We start from the raw sequence: 24,339 nt of genomic DNA on the forward strand, positions 1-24,339 counted from the left end.
CTTAGGTTTATATATATATAGTCCCTTTAACTGCGCTTAGGTTTATATATATATAGTCCCTTTAACTGCGCTTAGGTTTATATATATATAGTCCCTTTAACTGCGCTTAGGTTTATATATATATAGCCCCTTTAACTGCGCTTAGGTTTATATATATATAGTCCCTTTAACTGCGCTTAGGTTTATATATATAGTCCCTTTAACTGCGCTTAGGTTTATATATATAGTCCCTTTAACTGCGCTTAACCTTGATTATTATTTCTCTTTATAATTAAAAGAATACTTACACGAATATACTGCAAGGGGGGGGGGTAGGGTTATTTACACCTGAAAGGAACTGTCAACGTTAAAATTTCAAGTGATCCTTCATATGATGAGTTTATATTTGTATTTGCAGTTTTTGTTTTAGTGGTTTGCAGATATATGCAGCAGAGAGAACGTAGGAAACTTAGCGCCCATCGTTGACTATTTATTATTGCTTTTTTACTGTTTTTTCGTGGATTTTGAAAAAAATAATTTGTAAGCCAAATTGTTTCAACTCTAACCATCTATATTCCTGAGATTATGTGAGGTTCCTCAAAAAATTTGGGCCCGATCGGTTCAGCCGTTTTGACGTTTATCGGTTACAAAATATGAATACAGATTGTGTCTCTCTGTTCTCGATATTTCAGGGAGTTCTCTTGGAAGAGACAACTAACGATCAACAAATTATCGTGCAAAGTACATCAAAAAGAAAATCAAAAAGAGTATGATATATAGATATTAATGCTTTGAAATGAATTCGACATTTATAAATTCGAGGTCAGTCCCTAATGTCCCTATATATATATATATATAATGTCCCATAGATTTGAGCTTCTCCTTTGGATTTTAACACAAGGATCTATTAAAAATTGAAATATCTGGCTCAAGTTAAAGTAAACAAACCCTTCACATAAAACCACATGCTTTTGTTTATGTTTTGATAAAACTACATAGTTGCTAGTGGTTCTTATACGTCAAAGTTTAAGTTATAAACAAAAACATGGGGGGGGGGTAGACCACCCTTCCCTGACACCCCTGGCTTTCAATTTAGTGTCCTTGTCGCATTCTTTAATCTAATTTTCTAATTCCCCGAAACCTTTTTGTATTTTTGTAGATCTATTATAATTCTTTTCTTCTCAGGCAGTCTCTCTGCATTTTTAATATATCTTCAAACATTTTCCTATTTTAATTTTCTTAGCATTTAAATTTGATTTTAATAGCTTGCTAGTGTGACCTTTTTTCTTTTATTATAAATCATTATATTATTATTATATTATAAATTANGAAAACATCTATATCTAATAACATTCAACTCGAAAAATTTGACCATTTTCTGTTTGAATTTCAAGGCCGCTCTTTAATGAAGATAAAATCTGTATTTCTAAGTCTGAGAGTCGGAATAAAAAAAAACTTGGCAAAGAACTATTCAGAGTTTGGCTAGCTTCCCTCTCTCTTCAGTACATATATCTACACTCTACAGCTACACAGACTCTCAAAAATTTATTATAGAAACATTTTTATTACATTTATATATTAATTTTTGATTAATGCTTTATAGTGTTTAAACATTTATTTCAAGGCCAATGGTATCACTATACAATAATACGCATCTGCTCATGTAATTCGTGCCAAGAAAATTAAATTTTAGGAGCCCCATTCACTGATCAGGAAGCATCTGTGGGATGCAGGTTTGATAAAACCAGTTTCCAATGAAACTTCCTAGATTTTAAGTTTCTTGACACTGATACCAACAACGATATGATCTGAACCAAGCAACTTTTTTTCAAAAAATAATTAAAAATTATTTACTGCGCCGAAATTTTGGTTCGTTTATATTGAAACCCGAGAACCAATTTTTCAGCAGAGTTCGCAATTTGAATTTATTTTATTTGAAAAAGTTCAAGATTATGACATTAAATAATATTTTTATTTAATATCTTTTTTAAGAAAATAACCTCTGTCGTGTCTCTGACAAATTTTAATAAAATTTTAACTTAAACTTTAAATATCACAACGATGTAACTGAAACAATTAATTCAGAAATATATAGATAGTTCTGGGCCAGAGACAACATTTTTTCATTGAAAAGTTTAGCGTATTTTTCCCAATAGTTTAATCATTAACAACTTAACTTGCTAAATGTGAAATTATGTATAAAGGGTACGTACGTAAGGGTACGTTATTTCAGTGTTTCTCACAAATCACAGTTCAAAAACTTTACAAAAAAAAATAATAAAATAGCCCATTTTTTCTTTTGAATATGATCAGATGGTAAAACAAAGTTAGAACTTAAAAACTGTTTCTTCTAAATTCTGAGTTTAAAAAATGAAAATATATAGAGAATCATATTTACAATACATATCGGTTTGAATTAACAATTGTTTAGGACATTTCAAAGTGAGTTTTTTTTATTTTACATTATTTGAACATGTTTAACAAAACTTTTATATTGGAAGATTCAAAACATCGATATTTCTGGGTTGTTTGGCCAGAACTGCTCAGACGGCATTCGTTATAGTTTTTTTAAATTAATATTTTATCTTAAACCTATTTTGAGTGGGTTCAATACTGAAGAAAAGCGAATGAAATTACTAGAGTATTTATATATATATATTTGACACAGGTACTCGATTTTTTGAGTCGTCTGATCAAAAATGTGTAATTTAGGCATGTCTCCATTGATAGTTTTTTATTAAAGCATATAAGCATACAAACACCGTTAATTTTTTAAACGGTTTTTTCTATTTTATAATCAGGTTTTTAAATGGCCCAATGTTATCAAGCTAGTAAAATCATAATTTAACACTGACGCTGCAAAACGTTAAACTTTTCTTACAAAGTTTTCCCCTGAAATATTATATATTGACAGAGTTGATATGCTCAAGGAGAATATAATACATTAAGTTAAATTCATGAGAAATTTTTTTAAATTGAAAAATGTTGTGCTCAGAATCAAAAATAACGGTAAAAAAGGATAATTGTGACAGGATTTTGGCACATTTATGATATAATATAATATTATAATTTAAAGCATAATGCAATGTAATAAAAATAATTTACTTTTAACTATTATAATCTAAATTTTGTAACGGATAATGTATAATATTATACTATATATCTATTGTTTCAAACCATACTAATTAGAGTTTTGTTTACTTAATAGGCATGGCCCAAAGGAAAAATTATCATGCAGACCTTTTATATGTCTTCATAATTTAAATGAAATTATTTCTGATTTGATATCAGTTCTGTGTTAAAATCCCTGTACAATGACGTGGAAATGTTTTTATCAATTTAAATAATCGACTGCTCTTGTCCATTTTCATCAAGATCTTGATCTATTGGTCATCATGAGATAAGATCCTAATCTTTATTGGTCCATGGTTTATAACATCCTGATTGTCATTGGTCAATTCAAATTAAGATTCTCATTGGTCTATGCTAACTAAGATCTTGTTTCTTATCGGTCAAAGTTGAAAACAAACAAACTTTTTCTTGGCCAATCTTTATCAAGATATTGATCTTTATTGGTCAAAATTTTGTTTGTTGACATTTTATCACTTCATTGTAGAGAGATTTTCTTCATAATACAAATAAATCCAAAGTTTAACTGGTATATATACATAATATGTATCTTTAATATGGATGACAAAAGTATACAAATTATAAAATGAGTTTGTCTAGATTATGTTCCTATTTAACTTTTTAGTTAAAAAATTTTAAAAAAAATTATAATAATATACATACATATAACATATAATATTTCTTTACATATATATATATACATATATATTTATATACCATATTGTGCTAGAGATTGAATAACAAAATCCATCATTAAATGCAGAATCGATTCAATTAAATCAATTTAAATATCAGGTTTTATCAATTCGAATCAAATAAACAATTTATTTTTAAGCTTTTAACCTGACTGCATCAGCCATTTATTTTCAATATGATGTTGTTTAAAGGGTCTGTAAACGGAATTTCAAGTGACCCTTCATTTCAAGACTGAGTTTTCAGATTCCAAGGTATCCTGTAAACCTTTTCTGATCAATGTCGGCGGAAATATACTTATGTTTCTAGCTGAAAAGTGAGGTATATCATGTACACTATATGTGTACATGTACATACACTGTACCTGTACATGAATTGTGCACACCGGTTTAGATGATAAAAAAACTAAAGAAACCCATTGTGAATCGAACATGTCCCTCTAAAAATAAAGGGTTACTTAAAAAAGTCTAATAGTCCAATTCAAGAATATATTAAGCATATTGTTTAGGCAGGTTTTAAGTGATCTTTACCATTAGAATCTCTCTCTTTGCTTTATTGCATTTAGAGATTCTGTAGATATTAACGTATTAGAGTATTTAAAAAGAAGAGGAGAAGGATATAACGAGGATCGCACAGAACGAGGATCACCAAGAACGAGGATCACCAAGAACATGGATTACCAAGAGCTGCGATTATGCTGGTCTCTCAAATATAGAAACCTGTAAGCCAACCGCTGATTATCTGAAAGAAAAGCTAATACAGTTAATTGTAGTGTTGGTCAATGTTATTTTAACTCGATAACTGTGATCAGAATTAATGAAAAAAATAAGTTTAATAGTGTAGAATAAGTTGAATTTTCCTGTAAGCTAGGTCAAGCGGAAGGGTAGTGGTTCAACTTAATTTGTACATCGTTTAACTATGTATCACATATTAATTAAATCTGAGGCCAAACTTAACAAATTTGAGCCCCGTCTCAAATCCTCAAACATGGTTGGTTCCACAGTTCCACTTAAAATTGCATGCAGTTTTTAGAGATTTGAGCCGGCGCTCAATTGGAACCAGGGTTTAGTGGTTCAGCGACGCGGTTTAAATTCATAAAATTTGGCCTCTGGTCTCTACTCTCTATTTATACATTATTCGGGATACTTTGAGAAAATGGAAATTTTTTAAGTCAACAAAAATTTAAAAGTAAAAGTAAAAAGTACAAAAATCATTCTTTACCTAGTTCAGGGTCTGCAGCTTGGTACAATGAAACGAAGTTAAAAAACATCAGCTCTTCTCAGAAACCAGTTTTAACAATAGGAAACACATGGCTTTTAACAGAACTATACAAAAGTTTCACTTCAAGTTCAACCATGGCTTATTGGGAACCATGGCTCTCCAGAAGACGATTTATATCGACTAGGCTGGAAACAGTTTTATTCACGCTGTACAGTTTGTACAGATGAAATACCAGTTTTTTTTATCTGGGTCGGGAAGTACCAGTTAAGCTGTGGGCTGCCAAACCGGTTTTTCTCTTTTGTAGACTAGACTTGGTTTGAACTCAAGTTTAGGGTCCTGACAAAAAACCAGGTTTATTTCTACTCCATGCAGGTTGGAAATCAGAATACCGGTTTTATATTTATAGGCCGGATATACATGTTTGGCGGACTTATGAAGAGATACAGAGAAGATAAACATCAATTCTTAACGATATCATTAAATTCCAATTTAATCTTGGTCTGAAGTTTATTTTTCAAGGTTGAGTAGCAGAGGAGAAAATTTTAAATTCAATTTTTGTAATTTCTGATTTTTGTAAAATAGTCCTCACACAGCCTCTACGGTTTGTTTGGTCACAAACTGTAAATTTAAAAGTCCTTTCTTCTCAACACTGTTCACAGCTGGAGTGCACTCAACGTCCACGTGCCCATCGTAGAAGCGCTTCTGCTAGAATGTCCAGATGTGCTTTTGTCTAAAATTATCACAATGTTAAACTAAAATCTTATTTTTTACCAACAAAATTAATTTGATCCAATTTTTGAAAAACTCAAACTTACCGTTTTGAAGAATAAGCAGTGTTCAGGAGATTCATCTTCTTTGCCCGGGCAATCATAGAAACCGTCACAGAGGCTTCGGTCATCTATACATCGGAACCTTCCTCGCCGGTCAGGACGTGGGCATGCAAACCTCTCTGTGTGGTCAGGAGACCGCGGGCATTCTAAACAATTATTATGCAATTAAATTTAAATCAAAATATCATAATGTTTTAATTAAAAAAAAAAAATTTTTTTAATGGAAATATATGAGTCTTGTACTATCAGAGAGAGTTGCACCAAAAATGTTGAATAAGCATGAAAAACAGGTGACATGGAAACGCCTCAACACGGAAACGCCTCAACACGGAAATGTCTCAAAAAAACGGACTCATAAAACTAATACTAATTTAAGATCTTTAATGGTTAGTGTACTTTTATTTTATCACAAAACTAAGATAAATAATGGAAACAAAACTGAAATAAACTATGCTCAGTTTCTGTGATAAAAGATATATTACACTAAGTCCAGAAAACAAGGTTTACAAATTATAAAGTTGGAAAGTTTTAGATTTTCTTTCTAGCATCGGAATAAATTTATAAATTAGAATGGTGGGAGTGCTGAATAGGCCCCGACGGAATTCTGTGTACCGACCCGGCTTGGGTTTCTTACCGTCTCGGCCTTTTCCTTGTACTGTCCCGGTCAGTTCCTTGTACTGTCTCGGGGATTGTTTGCGTCAGAGTGACGTCACTCTGCCGGAGACAGCAGAGGCCATGAGGCTGGGTCGGTACAGCATAGAGCATGAGACTTTAACATAGAAAGAACCGGAGAAAAACAGGTGGTTCCGAAACCTTGTTCCCCCACCCCCCCATTAGATCTCTAATACAAACTATTTCTTCGGGCAATGTAATGTACTGCAAATCACTGCAGTACACGCCGATAGCTTAGTTGAGTGTGCTACTGGATCCCTGTTTTACAAACGTAAACTTTAATAAAATTGTTAAATTGCATAATATTCTTCCGATATTGCTGTATAAAACAGAATGACTTCTTAACATGGGGCCCACGGTGTTAGGCCAAGATCAAAGAGAGTAAATTAATCATAGAGTTTTAATTAAAAGTTCTATAATTTCATAATCTCAGGTAGCCATTCCTAAAAGGGTCATGTACAGGCTTAAATAATACACAATCCATTTTTAACCAATTTTTGAAATGATAAAATTAATGTTAATAAAATCATGCACATGTTTATTTTCATAGTTCAGTTGGACCAGCTCACAAACTGGTTGAAGGTTTATAAACAACAGTTATCAAACAAGGACTTCACAAGTCTGGCCTTCTTTTTTAATCTTGAGTTTCCACAAATAGTTTGGGCTCGATCGCTCCGCCATTTTTACAAACAAACCCTCAAACAAACAAAGTATATATTTTGTTCACTACAGTTTCTGGGAGAAATAATATAAACAAACATGCTTTAGGACAAAGTTTTATTATACAGGGGAACCCACAGAAGGATCAGACTGTAAACAAGACCTGGAACTCTATAAATCTGACGCTTCCAAGGTCTTCTACTTGAGTATAGTCTTTCATGGCCTTTTTATTGATTGGGCATAGAAAGAAACAAGTTTATATAGCTACAGGGAATCATACGTGGTAACCCTAAGATCTATAATATGAAACATATATAGATTTTTATCAGATATTTATCCCATATATAGATTTTTCATTGTTTGTATTTCTGTTTATTTATATCCATCCTTTTGATTATTTCCATTTTGATATAATTGGTTGATATTAAGTATACTGTTATTTCTGAACTTACCAATTGTTGTAATAATAGAGTCATAAATAAATAATCTGAATAATCTTTTATTCATAGATATAGTTTGTCTGTTGGGTAATGGTTTGTTAGTTTCCAATAAGCGTCTAGAAGGACTGACCAAATATTTTTTTGTGACCTTTCTCGGCCTTGTGTCCTTTTTATTATTTGAAATGCAAATTAAAAATATGTTTTTAACAAGTTTTGAATTTCTAATCCTTGTATAGTAGGTTTTTGAAATTCTTCATAATAAATGGAAGGCGATACATTGAAAGGTTCAAAATCGTAAGTACGAAGAGCTCTGGTATAGCTTAGTATATATGTGTATCCTCTTTATTCAATTAGGAGTATATAGAAATTTATAAAAAAAAAACTACAGAAAAAAAGATGTTGCTAAAATCGTGTTGTTGTTGTTTTTTAAGATATTTATTAATGTTTTAAAAAGCCTTTGGACTTATTTTATGCACGCAACTCTGACCCTTTAGTAAAAGTAAATTCAACCTAAAGTCTGACCGCGTCAACCTTGTTGCACCGGCTAGTCCTATTAGGAGTCTGCTTTATTAACCCAATGTCTGACAAACTGGGACCGGAAAGGTTGACCCGGCTCGGAAATTCAAATGTACTACGGCTGCCCGTGTAAGTGACTCTCCATTTTAAACTGCACACTGATCAATTTTTAGCAGGAAAAATCAGACAAAGGCCTTGCCGCCTTTTAAAACAATTCCCCCTCTTTGTAAAAGTATCTTAAGCTTAACAATAAAACAGGTTAAAACTTTAGCGTTTGAAAACAACTATCTGATTTGATAAAAATATGCTATACAAGTATTTCCTATAGCTTGGAAACCCAGCTCTGCGTGGAAACTAAGTTTTCACTTTAGAATTCAACTCAATTAACTTGTAAAGAAAACTGAGATAAATTTGGTTTATTAGTTTGTATCCTAAAACTTCAAAAAGGCTCAACCAATTTTTGTGGCAACTCACATGACCCAAGAAAAGGTTTATAAATCGAAACGAAAACAAATTCCCTGGAAAAATGTCGACTGTTAAGATTTAAAAAAAAACCCTATTAAAAATAAAAATCTGCGAAAACATTGACATACATTTACATACAAAGATTACTACTTTATATAGAAGATTTATGATTTTTTGTTGTTTAAAATAAGAAATTATAAATATAAACAGAATAATGAGCAAATGTCCTCAACATATCAAAATATACCATCTGTCAACTTGTAATTACAAAGGTTAGAATAAAAAAGAATTGGATTGTTTTCTACTTTTTTTTAATTGTTCGTGTCGAATACCGAGACCAAGATCTACTTTTCACGGCACACTACACTTTACACTTTACACTTTACACTTTACACTTTACACTTTACACTTTACACTTTACACTCTACACTCTACACTCTACACTCTACACTCTACACTCTACACTCTACACTCTACACTCTACACTCTACACTCTACACTCTACACTCTACACTCTACACACTCTAGATGAATGGATATAAAAACATGGTAAGGATATATATTCTTTGTATTATGTACAATTTACATTGTGAATCTGTGTTTGCTCCAACTGTCAGAGACAATAGAGTTTTCATCTTCATTCATTCATTCATTTATGCATTCATCCATTCATCCCAAAGGCTCAACTTGGGTATTTGTTAAATGGGGGGGGGGGGAGAGATGGGCAAATGTATCAGTTATGAAATTTAGAAATGAATTGGATTTTTCTACCTTTCTTTGACACAATGATTTAAATTTTGTTATTTCTCTTGTTTTTAAAATGTAAATTTATGTGTGTTTACTTTGATTTCTAAATAATTTTAACATCTAACTCAAAAAATCTTTAAAGATAATAAATATAATTTTGTCTATTTTATGAGGCCAACTTTTAGTTTAAATCAATTTGAAGGTAATTTTTAAGAAATTTGATTTTTCAGTTTTGAATACTTCATCTGGGTTTAAAACTATTACTAAATCTTTTTAGCGTAATGAATATGTCGCATAATGTATACAAGACATGAATAAATATTTTCATATATTTACTCCAGTTGCTTTGGTGCAGTTTTCCTTATCATTCATTCCATCGAGTTATGGGTAATGACTTGGTTAAATAATAAATATCCAAAAAATTCAACCCATTTTATTTAGATTTCTTTCTTCATATTTGATGTTAAAATTATTGCTTTTATGTCTTTTATTCCCCATCGAGTAAATCTTAAAATAACCAATTCAGAGAAAATTTCTGGGAATTTCTTGCACTTGGTTCAGACTTTGATTGGAAACAACCAAACCGAACAGATTCCAGCTCAATCAGGTTCAGACTTTGATTGGAAACAACCGAACCGAACAGATTCCAGCTCAATCAGGTTCAGACTTTGATTGGAAACAACCAAACCGAACAGATTCCAGCTCAAACCGAACAAAAATCAATTACAGATTCCAGCTCAATCAGGGGCGGATCTAACTGTTTGAAAAGTGAGGGTCAAAATCAAAGAGGGGGGGGGAGCACCGAGCGAAACTTGTGAGCGAGGAGGGGGTGCAGGGGAGCGGAGCCCCCCATGATTTTTTTAAAAAGGAATTATCATTGAGAGTTAGTATTTAAGGGCTCAAAATAACAAATTATTCTTAAAATATGTAAAAATACTGACACCTTAGAACTGTACTATTGTTTAGTCATCTCATGTAAGAAAAATATTGATGTATAAAAGTTTAGCAAGAAAATAAGGTCAAGGATATCTCATTTAAGAAAAAAATTACTTTTATATCAAATACTATCATTTAGGGGTCTGCAATTTTGTAAATTTTTCTGAAATAATTTTACAGAAACAAAATTTATTCTTCTTGGAATTTTAAAATGCATTTTTTACAAAACATAGGTATCAATAAATTTTGCGAATTAAAAAATACTAAGATTGGGCCACCTATTGTCAAAAAAAATTTCTCTATCTAAATATTTTTTTGTACTCAAAAAATGTCTTTTTGCTTTAAATCGGTCAATATTTTTATATTCTTAAATTTGATGTAATTTGAAGTTTCGATTGCCCGTTCAAAATTTTGATTTTCATTTGCATCAGTGTTTTTGTTTACATTTTTATCATTACAACTGATTTCAGGGATCCATTTCTGATTTTTGTAAACATTTCATTTTTATAACATGCCAATAAGAGTTCCAAGTAAAATACGATTTGGCTTCTGTAAAATTTCTGAAAAATGTCACAAAATTTCGTACTTGTGTCGCTGTAATGTTACTAAAAACTATACTGCGTTTCAATGCTGAAATCATGATGAACTTAATTTTCAATATAGGAAAGAAACATATTCAAGTAATTACAACTTTGGTTTAAACTTAAAATCTACGTACAATGAACTTTTAAGTTAGTCTCTAGACAGTTCTAAATTATAGCGGGCAAATATCCACAGATTTTCTGATAAAATACAAAAAAAATTCTTTTGTTTCTTCGAACTTTCCATTTGAAAGATGAAAAAGAATATTCTTATGGAACCGAAGGAATTCTATAAAACAAAAACACCCATATTCGTTGAAAATATATAGCATAGACGCTGGGTTAGAGAAAAGACACGATTATAGAAGAAAGGAATAATCAATTATTGTTGGGAATAAAAAGTTTTGGCAGCCGGTATATCAGTCCTACTGCGATAGAAGTAGGAAACTCAGAAAATAATATAGAGGAAAAATTTAAAGTTAGTTTATGATTTATCAAAAAAATTTTCTTTCTCAGTAGCAAATTGTTTTTTGTTGTTGTATTTTTTCGTATCATACGAAAGCTGTAGAAGAAAAAATAAAAAGTTAGCTAATGATTTATCAAAAATGCTAATTTTCCTAGCAGCAATTCATGTTTTTTTTTTGCATCTTTTGGTATCATAGGAAAGCTGTAGAGGTAAAATGAAATAGTTAATTAAAGATTTATCAAAAAATCTTAAATTTTTTTGTATCTTTTTGTATCAAAAGAAAGCTAAGTTATAATTTACAATATTTTAATATTTTTCATATGTCGAAACTCTTCGTTAGATATACGATTAAGCTCATTAAGCCTAGGAATCTTGGGCTTATCAAGTGGTGGTAAAACAAAAATTCCCCTTTTTGACTCATTTCACATTGGATATTCAAAAAAGAAAACAGCTGACTTGAAGGTAAATTATCTGGTTGTAATATATGTTAAGAGTTTATACAATACATTTGTCTTGAAAATTACGCAATAAAAAGAAATTAATGCTGATATTCACAAATCCAAAGGAATAAAAAAATAATCTTATTTTACAAAAATGTTTTAAATATATCGTTAAAACCAAGATAAGGTAAGGTCATAAGAGAACGTTGTACACCGAATTCCGTAATATACAATGAATTCATTTTCGGTGCAGGGCGTGCCTGTACTATTGTATACTGGTTATTTGTAAACAAACGCAACCGAAACTGGACTTGAACCGAAACTGGACTTGAACCGAAACTGGACTTGAACCGAAACTGGACTTGAACCGAAACTGGACTTGAACCAAAACTGGACTTGAACCAAAACTGGACTTGAACCGAAACTGGACTTGAACCGAAACTGGACTTGAACCAAAACTGGACTTGAACCAAAACATTAAATTGAACCCAGTCCTTAGTCACAGTCAAGAGTTATATAGTTACACATGAAAAGATAAAATGGAGCGAGGTAAATTAATTCATGCCTGGGCTACCCTCCCCTCCCCCACCCCTTTCTCATGTCGAAACTGTAAATTATTGTTTCGACATAAGCCTAATTAAATTGAATGTAAACAGACCGCTAAACCAGTTTTTAACCACCGAAACCAAGTAGTGTATTCCAGAATACAATTTTGTACAATAAATATATTCTCTTATGGCCCACTCTTGGTTAAAACCTTCTTCAGATCGAATAAAACTTCAAAATTGAAGATTTTAAACTTGTCATTGTTGTTTTGTTGAGACTTGTTGTATTCAATAAACGTCAGACTGAACCAATCAAACATATTTTTGAAGGATCCAAAAGAAAATAATTGGGCCGTCGATAGTGTAAACATTTTCCTAAAAAAAGGTTCTAAAACATCCAACAATAAAAAGGGCACCAATGTAAATTGAACATAAATTTCTTATTTCGATGGTAAATTCTAACAGTAGGAAAAAGTTCAGAAAAACATTTATTATTTAATCATTCAATTAGTTCTCTTTGTGTTTTATTTTTCAAAATATGTTATTTTTTATACTTTTTCGTTACAAAATAGTATTGGCTTAATTAAAAACTAATGAACTGAATTCCCGTTGGTAGTTGTGTAATTTATAAATAAAAACATAAAAGAGAAAAGGTAGAAAATTGAAAAGATTAAATATCTATATATATACATTGCTTGTCTGTCTGTTTGTTTGTGTCCAATAGACTTCAAAACGGCAGAACCGATACGGTCAATTTTTCGTTGGACCGCGATGACCCCAGTGAAGGATTATGGATGACCCCAGTGAAGGATTACGGATGACCCCAGTGAAGGATTACGGATGACCCCAGTAAAGGATTACGGATGACCCCAGTGAAGGATTACGGATGACTGACCCCAGTGAAGGATTACGGATGATCCCAGTGAAGGATTACGGATGACCCCAGTGAAGGATTACGGATGAACCCAGTGAAGGATTACGGATGACCCCAGGGAAGGATTACGGATGACCCCAGTGAAGGATTACGGATGACCCCAGTGAAGGATTACGGATGACCCCAGGGAAGGATTACGGATGACCCCAGTGAAGGATTACGGATGACCCCAGTGAAGGATTACGGATGACCCCAGGGAAGGATTACGGATGATCGAATTCTCAAAAATTTGCTTCTAACAAAGTTCGATTTTCATTAACCGTTAAAAATCTACGATTTTTTTTTTTATAAAATTCGCAAATTTTTTGTTTTTGTTTTCCAATGTATACAGAGAGAAAATGTTCACAATTAAAATAGAAGATGGGCGCAAAGCGCCCTGAAAGCTTAATGTTTAAAATCTGTCAAAGGCTTTCAAAGCTTGGTCTTCTTGACCATTTGACGTTTATCCGATAAAAAAAAACCAAAAAAAAACCAATCAAGTGTGTCAAGAAAGTAGGTCATTTTTTGTCGTCTTTTGATATTTTCATTATTAAACTTGGCCAATTTAATATGGGCAAATTAAGATTATTAGGAGAGGAGGGAATTATGTAAGAGAGATTATGGCATGCTCAACCCAAGAGGCTGACAGCAGTAATTACGAAAAATTAAGAACTCCGATTTTAAGCATTAATTTTACCAAGACATGAGTTAATTTCCCTAGCACATTTTAACAAACAAGCAAAAGAAATTGAGTCTTTGCCACAAACTCAAATTTTCCAACACTTTATCTTGTTAACCTGATGGTGTAAACCGTTGATATTTCAAACTTAGATTATCCCTTCCTTTATTAAGGCAATTTAGATACAAATTTATACACAAGGTTACCCAAAAAGGATTAGAATTTGATGACGACCTACAATTCTTTGATTTTGACAGATGCCTGATTAAACATGGGTTTCTGCTTAAGATATAGAATTCCAATGAAAAATTTCATGATTCTGTAAAGAAAGAAAGAAAGAAAGAAATAAAGAAAGAAAGAAAGAAAGAAAGCAAGAAAGAAGTTTACAACTGCAGGAATCTGTGAGAGTGTTAGAGCCTCAATAAATTAATAAAATTTTTTTTGAAATGTTTCGATAAACATTAGAAGCTTTAATTTAATTGTTTTGCACAGATAAACTGGTAGATATAGAGATATAGAGATATAGAGATATAGAGATATAGAGATATAGGGGGATATTAACTACTGGCAGATATAGGGGGATATTAACTACTGGTAGATATAGGGGGATATTAACTACTGGCAGATATAGGGGGATATTAACTACTGGCAGATATAGGGGGATATTAACTACTGGCAGATATAGGGGGATATTAACTACTGGCAGATATAGGGGGATATTAACTACTGGCAGATATAGGGGGATATTAACTACTGGCAGATATAGGGGGATATTAACTACTGGCAGATATAGGGGGATATTAACTACTGGCAGATATAGGGGGATATTAACTACTGGCAGATATAGGGGGATATTAACTACTGGCAGATATAGGGGGATATTAACTACTGGCAGATATAGGGGGATATTAACTACTGGCAGATATAGGGGGATATTAACTACTGGCAGATATAGGGGGATATTAACTACTGGCAGATATAGGGGGATATTAACTACTGGCAGATATAGGGGGATATTAACTACTGGCAGATATAGGGGGATATTAACTACTGGCAGATATAGGGGGATATTAACTACTGGCAGATATAGGGGGATATTAACTACTGGCAGATATAGGGGGATATTAACTACTGGCAGATATAGGGGGATATTAACTACTGGCAGATATAGGGGGATATTAACTACTGGCAGATATAGGGGGATATTAACTACTGGCAGATATAGGGGGATATTAACTACTGGCAGATATAGGGGGATATTAACTACTGGCAGATATAGGGGGATATTAACTACTGGCAGATATAGGGGGATATTAACTACTGGCAGATATAGGGGGATATTAACTACTGGCAGATATAGGGGGATATTAACTACTGGCAGATATAGGGGGATATTAACTACTGGCAGATATAGGGGGATATTAACTACTGGCAGATATAGGGGGATATTAACTACTGGCAGATATAGGGGGATATTAACTACTGGCAGATATAGGGGGATATTNCAGGAAGAATAAACAAAGAATACTATGTCTGGATATTTATAGATCTCCTGAATCAGCAGGTTCGGCAAATCAAGGAAATTAGTGAAAAGTATTTTCTTCATGTTTATAATCTAACTTAATAGCAACTCATTTTAGAGGAATAAAAGGGACCGGACACGTTGTTCCAAGTGATATTCCAGTTATAAAGCTAGTGATATTCCAGTTATATAGCTAGTGATATTCCAGTTATATAGCTAGTAATATTCCAGTTATAAAGCTAATGATATTCCAGTTATAAAGCTAGTGATATTCCAGTTATAAAGCTAGTGATATTCCAGTTATAAAGCTAGTGATATTCCAGTTATAAAATCTAAATCAACATTTTTCTTGGAAACCTTTTTTCTTGGTTCCGAGCGGCAATAACGACAAGCTTAATATATTGGAGTTCAATTTTATTTGAAGTCAATGTTTTTTTTAAATTATATATATAGCACTTAAATAGAATGTCTAATTATACTTTTATTTTCTTTAGTAAAGCACCGCTCTGAACAAATGTACTTTTAAACAAGTGAATTTTATACTTTAATAAATGTACTGTGAGGTACTTTAATATTCTAAAACATTTATGGTTGTACTGAAATAATGTACTTTAATCTATTTGTATTTTCTATAATATGACATGGTTGTACTAAAAATATGTAATTTAAAGCACTTATAAAATACCGTGGCTGTACTAAAATTATGTACTTAAATTTACTTTTAATATAACATGGTTGTACTAAAACTATTTAATTTAATGTACTTGTAATATGCCATGGTTGTACTAAATATATGCACTTTAAGGTACTTGTATTTTCTAAAATATGACATGGCTGTAATAAAATTATGTACTTTGATGTACTTGTATTGTCTAAAATATGACATGGTTGTAATAAAATTATGTATTTTGATGTACTTGTATTTTCTCAAATTTTACATGGTTTTGCAAAATATTATGTACTTTGATGTACTTGTATTTTCTAAAATATGACATGGTTGTAATAAAATTATGTACTTTGATGTACTTGTATTTTCTAAAATATGACATGGTTGTAATAAAATTATGTACTTTGATGTACTTGTATCTTCTAAAATATGACATGATTGTACTAAAATGAATGTACTTTCATGTACTTGTATTTTCTAAAATATGACATGGTTGTAATAAAATTATGCACTTTGATGTACTTGTATTTTCTAAAATATGACATTATTGTGCTAAAATTATGTACTTTGATGTACTTGTATTTTCTAAAATATGACATGGTTGTACTAAAATTATGTATTTTAATGTACTTGTTTTTTCTAAAATATAACATGATTGTAATAAAATTATGTACTTTGATGTACTTGTATTTTCTAAAATATGACATTGTTGTGCTAAAATTATGTACTTTGATGTACTTGTATCTTCTAAAATATGACATGGTTGTACTAAAATGAATGTACTTTCGTATTTTCCTGAACTGAAATTACAATTATCTAGATCAAAGTTTAAACATGAAGACATTTTATCAAAGGGAAAATTTAAAATATTTCAAGGTTAATATTTCTAATTTATAATGTAAGTTCCTTATATGTTCATATTTTAAATGCATCTGAATTCTATACTCTATCTACAATTAATGTTTTTGGCTGTAAAATGTCGGAATATATATGTATGTTAGTTAAAGCCGACAAAACCGTACCATGTAGAGAGTTTAAACTGGCAACGCCGGGTACTTTTGTTGTTATGTAATGATTTACTATAGGGTTTCCCACATCATATTAGATCGTCAATCGGTCTAAATTACGATTTTCGGAACTAATCAGAAAATTTAAGAAGAATGAATCATTTTGGAATGTTGAATAAGGCTAATATAAGAATGTTCTCGCAGAAAATACTAGTTTTTCGAGTTTTAATGTTTTTATTTTGGCGTTAAAGCTAGCTTGGAGATAATCTAATATGATATGGAACGCTCTGTAGTAAACTATACGAAAGGCATGGTTGGACGGATTTGCCAGGCTGGGCGGGATTAGGCGTTTGCACTGTAAAACTTTAGAACAAGCTTTTTGATACCGAGGAAACGCTTTTATTTACAGAGGGAACACATAGAGTTTTTACGGAAACAAAATATTATTTGCAGATGGCGTCAGAGACTATACGCGTCATTGCGTCATTTCAAGTGACATTTTATTTAAAGAGGGGCACCTCCGATTAACGTCGGTACCCTGTAAACCTTTGATTGATCATCGAGGACAGAGAACTCAATGTAAACATATCTTAAATGATGTTTAAAATGCCGTAAAATTAGAGTGTACTCTATAAAGGGTACTCTTTGAACTTAACGAGGATGACGTCACATTTAATCCTGGAAAAGCTAGAAAATTAAAAAATTCAAATGTGGATATTTTATATTCTAGAAAGTAAATATTAAAACTAAATATAAAATAATAGTTTAATAGTTTCTGTAGACAAATAAGATGAAGTCTGTCCTCCTTGATCAGCCGAAAGTTTAAAGGGTACTGCTGTGAAGCGGGAATGCCCCTCGTTGAAAGGAATATCACTTTAAATTTAGCTTACAGTCCCTTTACGTTTATGTGTTACTAGCTGAAGGGCCCGGCGTTGCCCGTGGGAAAAAATTTGAAAAAAATGTTGAAAATAAAATCGATTTTTTTAGCCTATAACACGGGGGGGGGGCACTTATGTGTGTCCACAAAAAATTTCAGCCCAATCGGTTCCGCCGGTTGGCCAGCTATACGCAACATCTGTATGAATGTCTTGTTTTATTATATACAGAGGGTGTTCCAGGAAATATGACAGTTTGTGAATAGTTTTGAATGTCTTCTTCCATATACTTTACTAGATATTATAGACTTTTTGCAGTTTATTTAGTTCAAAAAGCTTTTACTCAAATACATATATGTGTTACTAGCTGAAGGGCCCAGCGCTGCCGTGGGAAAATATTTGAAAAAAATCGATTTTTTTAGCCAATGACACGGGGGGGGCACTTATATGTGTCCACAAAACATTTCAGCCCAATCGGTTCAGCCGGTTGGCCGGCTATACGCAATATATGTATGAATGTCTTGTTTTATTCTATACAGAGGGTGTTCCAGGAAACATGACAGTTTGTGAATAGTTTTGAATGTCTTCTTCCATATACGTTACTAAATATTATAGACTTTTTTGCAGTTTATTTAGTTCAAAAAGCTTTTACTCAAATATATTTTACTTTGAAATCAATATGACTCTTGGGGTTCAAACAAGACATTTTAAACTTTTCACAAACTGTCGTGGGACACCCTGTATATTAACTGGAGAAAAGAGAGCATTTTATTCTGGTCACGCATTTATCATTTAGGCATTTTTTCTTTAGAATTAGATATTCTCTTAACCATAGGCGTTCATAGTTCAAATACAAATAAGAACTCATCAAAGCAAAAAAACATCGTGTTAACACATAGATTAAAAACAAGAAAGATAGAACACTAGATGTCGTCTTTTCAAGATTTAGGGGTTTTTCGTTCACAATAACCTGAGGCAGAAGCCCAAAGGATTACAAGACATAGAGAGAGCATGTGCGTAAGTAACTTCTTTGGGCTTATGCCTCAGAGTTATTGTGGACGAAAACCCCCTAAATCTAGAGTTCTATCTGTATTGTTATTAATCCATGGTGTTAACACGATGTTTTCTTGATTTGATGGTACTTCAAAGAAATTTATAATTTATGATTATGTAGAATTTATCAATAAAAATATATTCAATTATTTTTTTAACCTTTTATCCATCATCAAATACCAAATTATCAAACACAAATATTTTTGCTTTTTCAATGTCAATTTATTTAATTAAGTATACACATATATCCACTTGTGATATCAAATTCCTAAACCAACTCCAAGAAAACACCTAACTAAACAATTTAACATGGTGTTAAACTTACACAGACAACTTTGCACCCTCAGAGCANCTTTTCAGGGGGAAGGGCATAGCACCCGTTTGGGCTTGAAAACCCCTGGAACCAAAATTTAACTGATCGGGGGGAAGAGAGCCTTAATGTGAGAAGCAATACATGAGCAGATTTTTTACTCTTTCGATTAAACGTTTTAGATTTTAGATCGGGCCTATACAAATATGATAATGATAGTGTAAAGATGGCGGCTTAGTCCATCTTGTAAAATTTGTAAAATTTGGGTGGTCTATAACTGCTTAGAACTTTAAACAGGGGCATCTTAAACCACTAAAAGAAATCTTGTATACACCCTGAGTCTTTCAAATAATTTTAAATCAAAGAAAAATAAAACAATTTTCCAGTACAATCTGGATTCAGCCCTCAGCTCGATTTAATTGATGAGAAATAAGTTTATTAAAAATTAATGACATTAAGGAAGGAATTTAAAAAGCTTAACAAAAAGAGAAAAAGTGGTGGGGGGGGCAGTTTAGCGTATTATATTGATACTTTTTTACTTAGCATTTTTGTTGAATTTGAAACCTGAAAGCAAATCTACCTGAACCGAGAATAATTTTAGAATTGAAGAGCATGAAATATCAAATCTATAAATACATTTTGCTTTCGTCAATAGTCGAGCAAAATATATGTTTATGGACAAAACCTTGAACAAACTAGTTGAAAGAAGAGTGAAATTACGAATAACAAAATAATTAATTTATCCCCCGCCCCGCACAAAGGGGTATCGGGGGGGGGGGGGGGGTCAGCAATATTGAGTTTACACCATAAACCTCTTATTCAAGTCAAATAAGATTAGGTCGCCTAATTAATATTTTTTGAGAGAAGTCTCTTAGTCATCGTACTGTTGTGTTGAAGTTCTTAAATATGAAGGAAAAACGTCTTAAAATGTCTATTTTAACAAAATAGAGCCCAAACCAATACTTGGGCGGGCTTGTGGTGCCCCTACATCTTCGATTAATGTTTGTTTTCATATGTCTAGATTATCTTGAATCCGTTGTAATTTTGTGTAAAAAAGTTATAAAGTACATGCTTTTCCCCCCCGAAAAAGTTAGCTTTAACAAAGACGACATTTTAAATATATTAAGGATTTCCGGGATCCATTCAAGGATAAATATATGAACAGGAAAAGTTATTATAAATTGAAATCATTATAAATCAATGCTAGCTGTAATTGATACAATGTTAGTAAATGAACAGAAATTTAGAATATATTTATTTTGTCCATTCTCACCATGAAACACAAGACAAATGCACTTTAAGAGGAGTATTGTGGCAAAAACCAGTCATTCCCTCCCTGACCCCCTAAAATACCCAACTGTGCCCCCTCCATGACCCCCTAAAATACCACCCTCGATTGTTTGTTTCTTCTTTAAACTGTGGAACCAACCAAGGTTCCGGAGATTTAACTTGGAAACTAAAAACTTTTATTGTCACAAAATTTTAGGATGTTTGATTAAAAATGCAGGAGACCAAGAAACAAGATAAGTTTGGATCCAGCGTCAAGGAAATCGTATTTTACATGTAAAGGAATTGAGTCTTTGCCACTTACTCAAATTTTCTAATCATTATATCTCGGCAACCTGTTCTGCAATCCTTTAAAATTCCCAACTTCGATTATTCGATCAAATAAAGTTTATAGTTTGAAATATCCAAGATCTACAACATTTGGTTGCAAAAATATAAGAAAATCAGAGTTTCATTAATTTCACAAATTAATTGTTTTCGAAACAAAACATTTTCGAAAAAAAAATCGAGTACAGCTTTATGATCAAAAGTCCCCAGCTAGGGATTCCAAATAACGTGTTGTATGTTTTGTAAATTTCACCTTTAACAAAACAAAAATGCTACAATATTTGAGTTTTGACATTTAATTTAAAAAAAAAGTTAAAAATATAAATTGATGAAACTTTTACTAGTTAAACATTATAATCTTAAATCTAAAATTTGAAACTAGAAATCAAAACATTAAGATTTGAGGATTCAAGGATCAGAGATTCAAGGATTCAAGGTTTCAAGGATGATCAAGGATATGAGGATTTAAGGATTAGAGGATTCAAGGATTAAAGGATTTAAGGATTAGAGAATTCAAGGATTAGAGGATTCAAGGATTAGAGGATTCAAGGATTAGAGGATTTAAGGATTAGACGATTCAAGGCTTAGAGGATTCAAGGATTAGAGGATTCAAGGATTCAATAATTCAAGGTTTTGAGGATTAGAGGATTCAAGGATTAGAGGATTAGAGGATTAGAGGATTCAAGGATTAGAGTATTTAAGAATTAGGGGATTCAAGGATTAGAGGATTCAAGGATTCAAGGATTATAGGATTCAAGGATTAGAAGATTCAAGGATTAGAGAATTCAAGGATTAGAGGATTCAAGGATTAGAGGAGTAGAGGATTAGAGGATTCAAGGATTAGAGTATTTAAGGATTAGAGGATTCAAGGATTAGAGGATTCAAGGACTCAAGGATTATAGGATTCAAGGATTAGAAGATTCAAGGATTAGAGAATTCAAGGATAAGAGGATTCAAGGATTAGAGGATTCAAAGATTAGAAGATTCAAGGATTAGACGATTCAAGAATTTGAGGATTCAATGATTCAAGGATTCAAGGTTTTAAAGATTCAAGGTTTTATGTATTAGAGGATTCGATTAGAGGATTAAAGGATTAGAGGATTCAAGGATTAGAGGATTCAAGGATTAGAGGATTCAAGGATTAAAGGATTCACGGATTCAAGAATTTAAGGATTCCAGAATAATGATTCAAGGATCTGATAGATTAGAGGATAGGGATTAGAGGAACATTATAATCTTAAGTCTGAAATTTAAAACTAGAAATTAAAACATTAAGATTTGAGGATTCAAGGACAAAAGGTTTCAAGGATTATAGGATTCAAGGATTCATGGATTAGAGGGTTTAAGGATTAGAGGGTTCAAGGATTTGATGATCAAGGATTAGAGGATTCAAGGATTAGAGGATTCAAGGTTTCTAGGATTAGAGGATTCAAGGATAAGAGGATTCAAGGATCAGAGGATTTAAGAATTGTAGGATTAGAGAATTGAAGGATTAAAGGATTGTAGAATTAGAGGATTAATGAATTAGAGGATTGAAGGATCAGAGGATTGAAGAATTAGGGGATTGAATTATTATAGGATTTAAGGATTTGAGGATCCAAGCATTTGAGGATTTAAGAATTTGAGGTATCAGGGATTAGGGATTCAAGGCTTTGAGAATTCAGGGATTTGAGGATTACTCAATTTGAGGATTCTCAGATTTTGGAATCGGACTGTTCTAAGATTTAAGGATTAAATAATTAAAAATCATGATTTCTGAAAGTTTTGGATTCAATGGTTTTATCAGTCCAAAAATAATGCATCCTTTTTATTCTTAAATAAAAAATTACATGCAATGATATCTTTCATGACCAACTTCCACATTTTTGTGGTATTTCTCTTAAAATATACAAATTTAGAAGACAAAAAAAGGGTGATATTAAATGTTCCATATATTTGTATTTTCCTTCAGTCAAACAATAAACTTCGAATTCACAATTTTAAAAATTAAAATATTATTTATAGACTTGGTTTAAAATTTTCTAATATTTGAAAGTGGACTTAAATCTCCTTTTTATATCTTTGCTGTATATTATAGTATATTTATATTTATAAATATTATTCTTCTAAAGTACTTAAGGTCCAATTGACAAAATGATAAATTTAATTAGGATATTTGACTGTACAAGAAAAATGGCGGAAAAAATGAAAAACTAACCTATTTGGGGAACATCGTACATTCTTCCAGTTCGTTGTTGTCGCGCAAGAACAGTGCTCGCTGCTTCTCTACCTACTGCTTCTAGCGCACTCTCAACCAGCCGTGCATCTCCGTGCAGACGTTTAGGACGCTTTCCAACCTGGGGTTCGAGCGCCCAAGACATTTGCTCTGAGTTAAGTTGATCTGTATGTTGAGCATCCCAACCACTCAATACAGAGAACGGTTCCATTCTGTTGTCACTATTATCTAGTCTACCGTTGGAATTGTAGTTTCCAACATTGGGCAAATAATCGAGATATGCCCCGTCGTCTCCTGCTGACCTCTCCACTCGCTTTCCGGTCGACGGTATCGTTGAACTGGTGCTATCTGGAGGGGAGGTAGTGCTTGGTATCGTATTTGCTACAGCGCCAAGACAGGAACCAAGCAAGTGAACTGTTATTAAGCCAATGCATTGCATTTTGCTTCTCGGCCACATTTAGTCCAAGTACGTGAAACTTTAACAGAGTGTTTTATTTGATAAACATGCGTCTAATTAATAGTATTTTTATAAATTTACATGTGTTTTCAAGTGTTTTAATATTCTATGTTTGAAAAGCATAAAATAAGTCAGTATTGTCTAGATGTATTGAAGAGGCTGCATGGTTACTGAGCCCGCCTCTGTATAGAACTGAGTGGGCATTGTATTGAGGATGGAGGCTCTATGAGGGCTGGCTGGACCTCTATACCACACCCGGGGTGTAGAGGAGTGTGGGAGGGCGGGCCTCACCTGTAGCTCAGATCTCATGTATACCATGAGTTTAATCAACCTCAATATATACTCTTTATAGAGGCTTGAACTACAAGGCGGGGGACTCATGTACAATCAACATTGTATCTTTAGCCTTATATATTTTAAAAATGGAATTTAAAAATTGTTAATTTTTTGTTTTACAAAAAGGTGGAAAAGCCCTTTTTTCACCTTATAATACCTTAATTAGAATTCGATTATTTTTGGTAAATGTAGACTCAAAGATATTTGAAAATGTAGTAAAAATTCTTTATTCTACACTAGACGAAAAACCTTTTTTTATGTATTCCTAAAAACCCAAAACTCTACAAAAGCATTGAAGCCAATTATTCGTAAATGTAGAATTAAAATATATTTATGATTTTTTTTAGAGAAGGTGCAAAAACTTCTTTCAT

At 32.2% G+C, this 24,339-nt stretch overlaps 1 protein-coding gene across 1 annotated transcript; it reads right to left on the reverse strand.

Moving 5' to 3' along the window:
- Positions 1-4,103: 4,103 nt before the first annotated feature.
- On the reverse strand, positions 4,104-23,823 carry LOC111695761 (uncharacterized). The gene is made up of 4 exons (XM_023465196.1): positions 23,158-23,823; positions 5,838-5,998; positions 5,023-5,752; positions 4,104-4,542 (listed from the first exon to the last, which is right to left on the reverse strand). Exons 1-3 carry the CDS (start codon positions 23,630-23,632, stop codon positions 5,693-5,695), a joined length of 696 nt encoding a protein of 231 aa, XP_023320964.1. The 5' UTR covers positions 23,633-23,823; the 3' UTR covers positions 4,104-4,542; positions 5,023-5,692.
- Between the last annotated feature and the right edge of the window lie 516 nt (positions 23,824-24,339).

Source organism: Eurytemora carolleeae, unplaced genomic scaffold (genome assembly GCF_000591075.1).
Source record: "Eurytemora carolleeae unplaced genomic scaffold, Eaff_2.0 scaffold87, whole genome shotgun sequence".
NCBI lineage: Eukaryota > Metazoa > Arthropoda > Copepoda > Calanoida > Temoridae > Eurytemora > Eurytemora carolleeae.

Coding starts and splice junctions, on each gene's coding strand:
- LOC111695761 (XM_023465196.1), bottom strand. CDS start 23,632: ATGTGGCCGAGAAGCAAAATGCAATGCATTGGCTTAATAACAGTTCAC. Junction 5,999..23,157: donor GTACGATGTTCCCCAAATAG/GTTAGTTTTTCA, acceptor ATAATTGTTTAG/AATGCCCGCGGTCTCCTGAC. Junction 5,753..5,837: donor ACTGCTTATTCTTCAAAACG/GTAAGTTTGAGT, acceptor TGATAATTTTAG/ACAAAAGCACATCTGGACAT.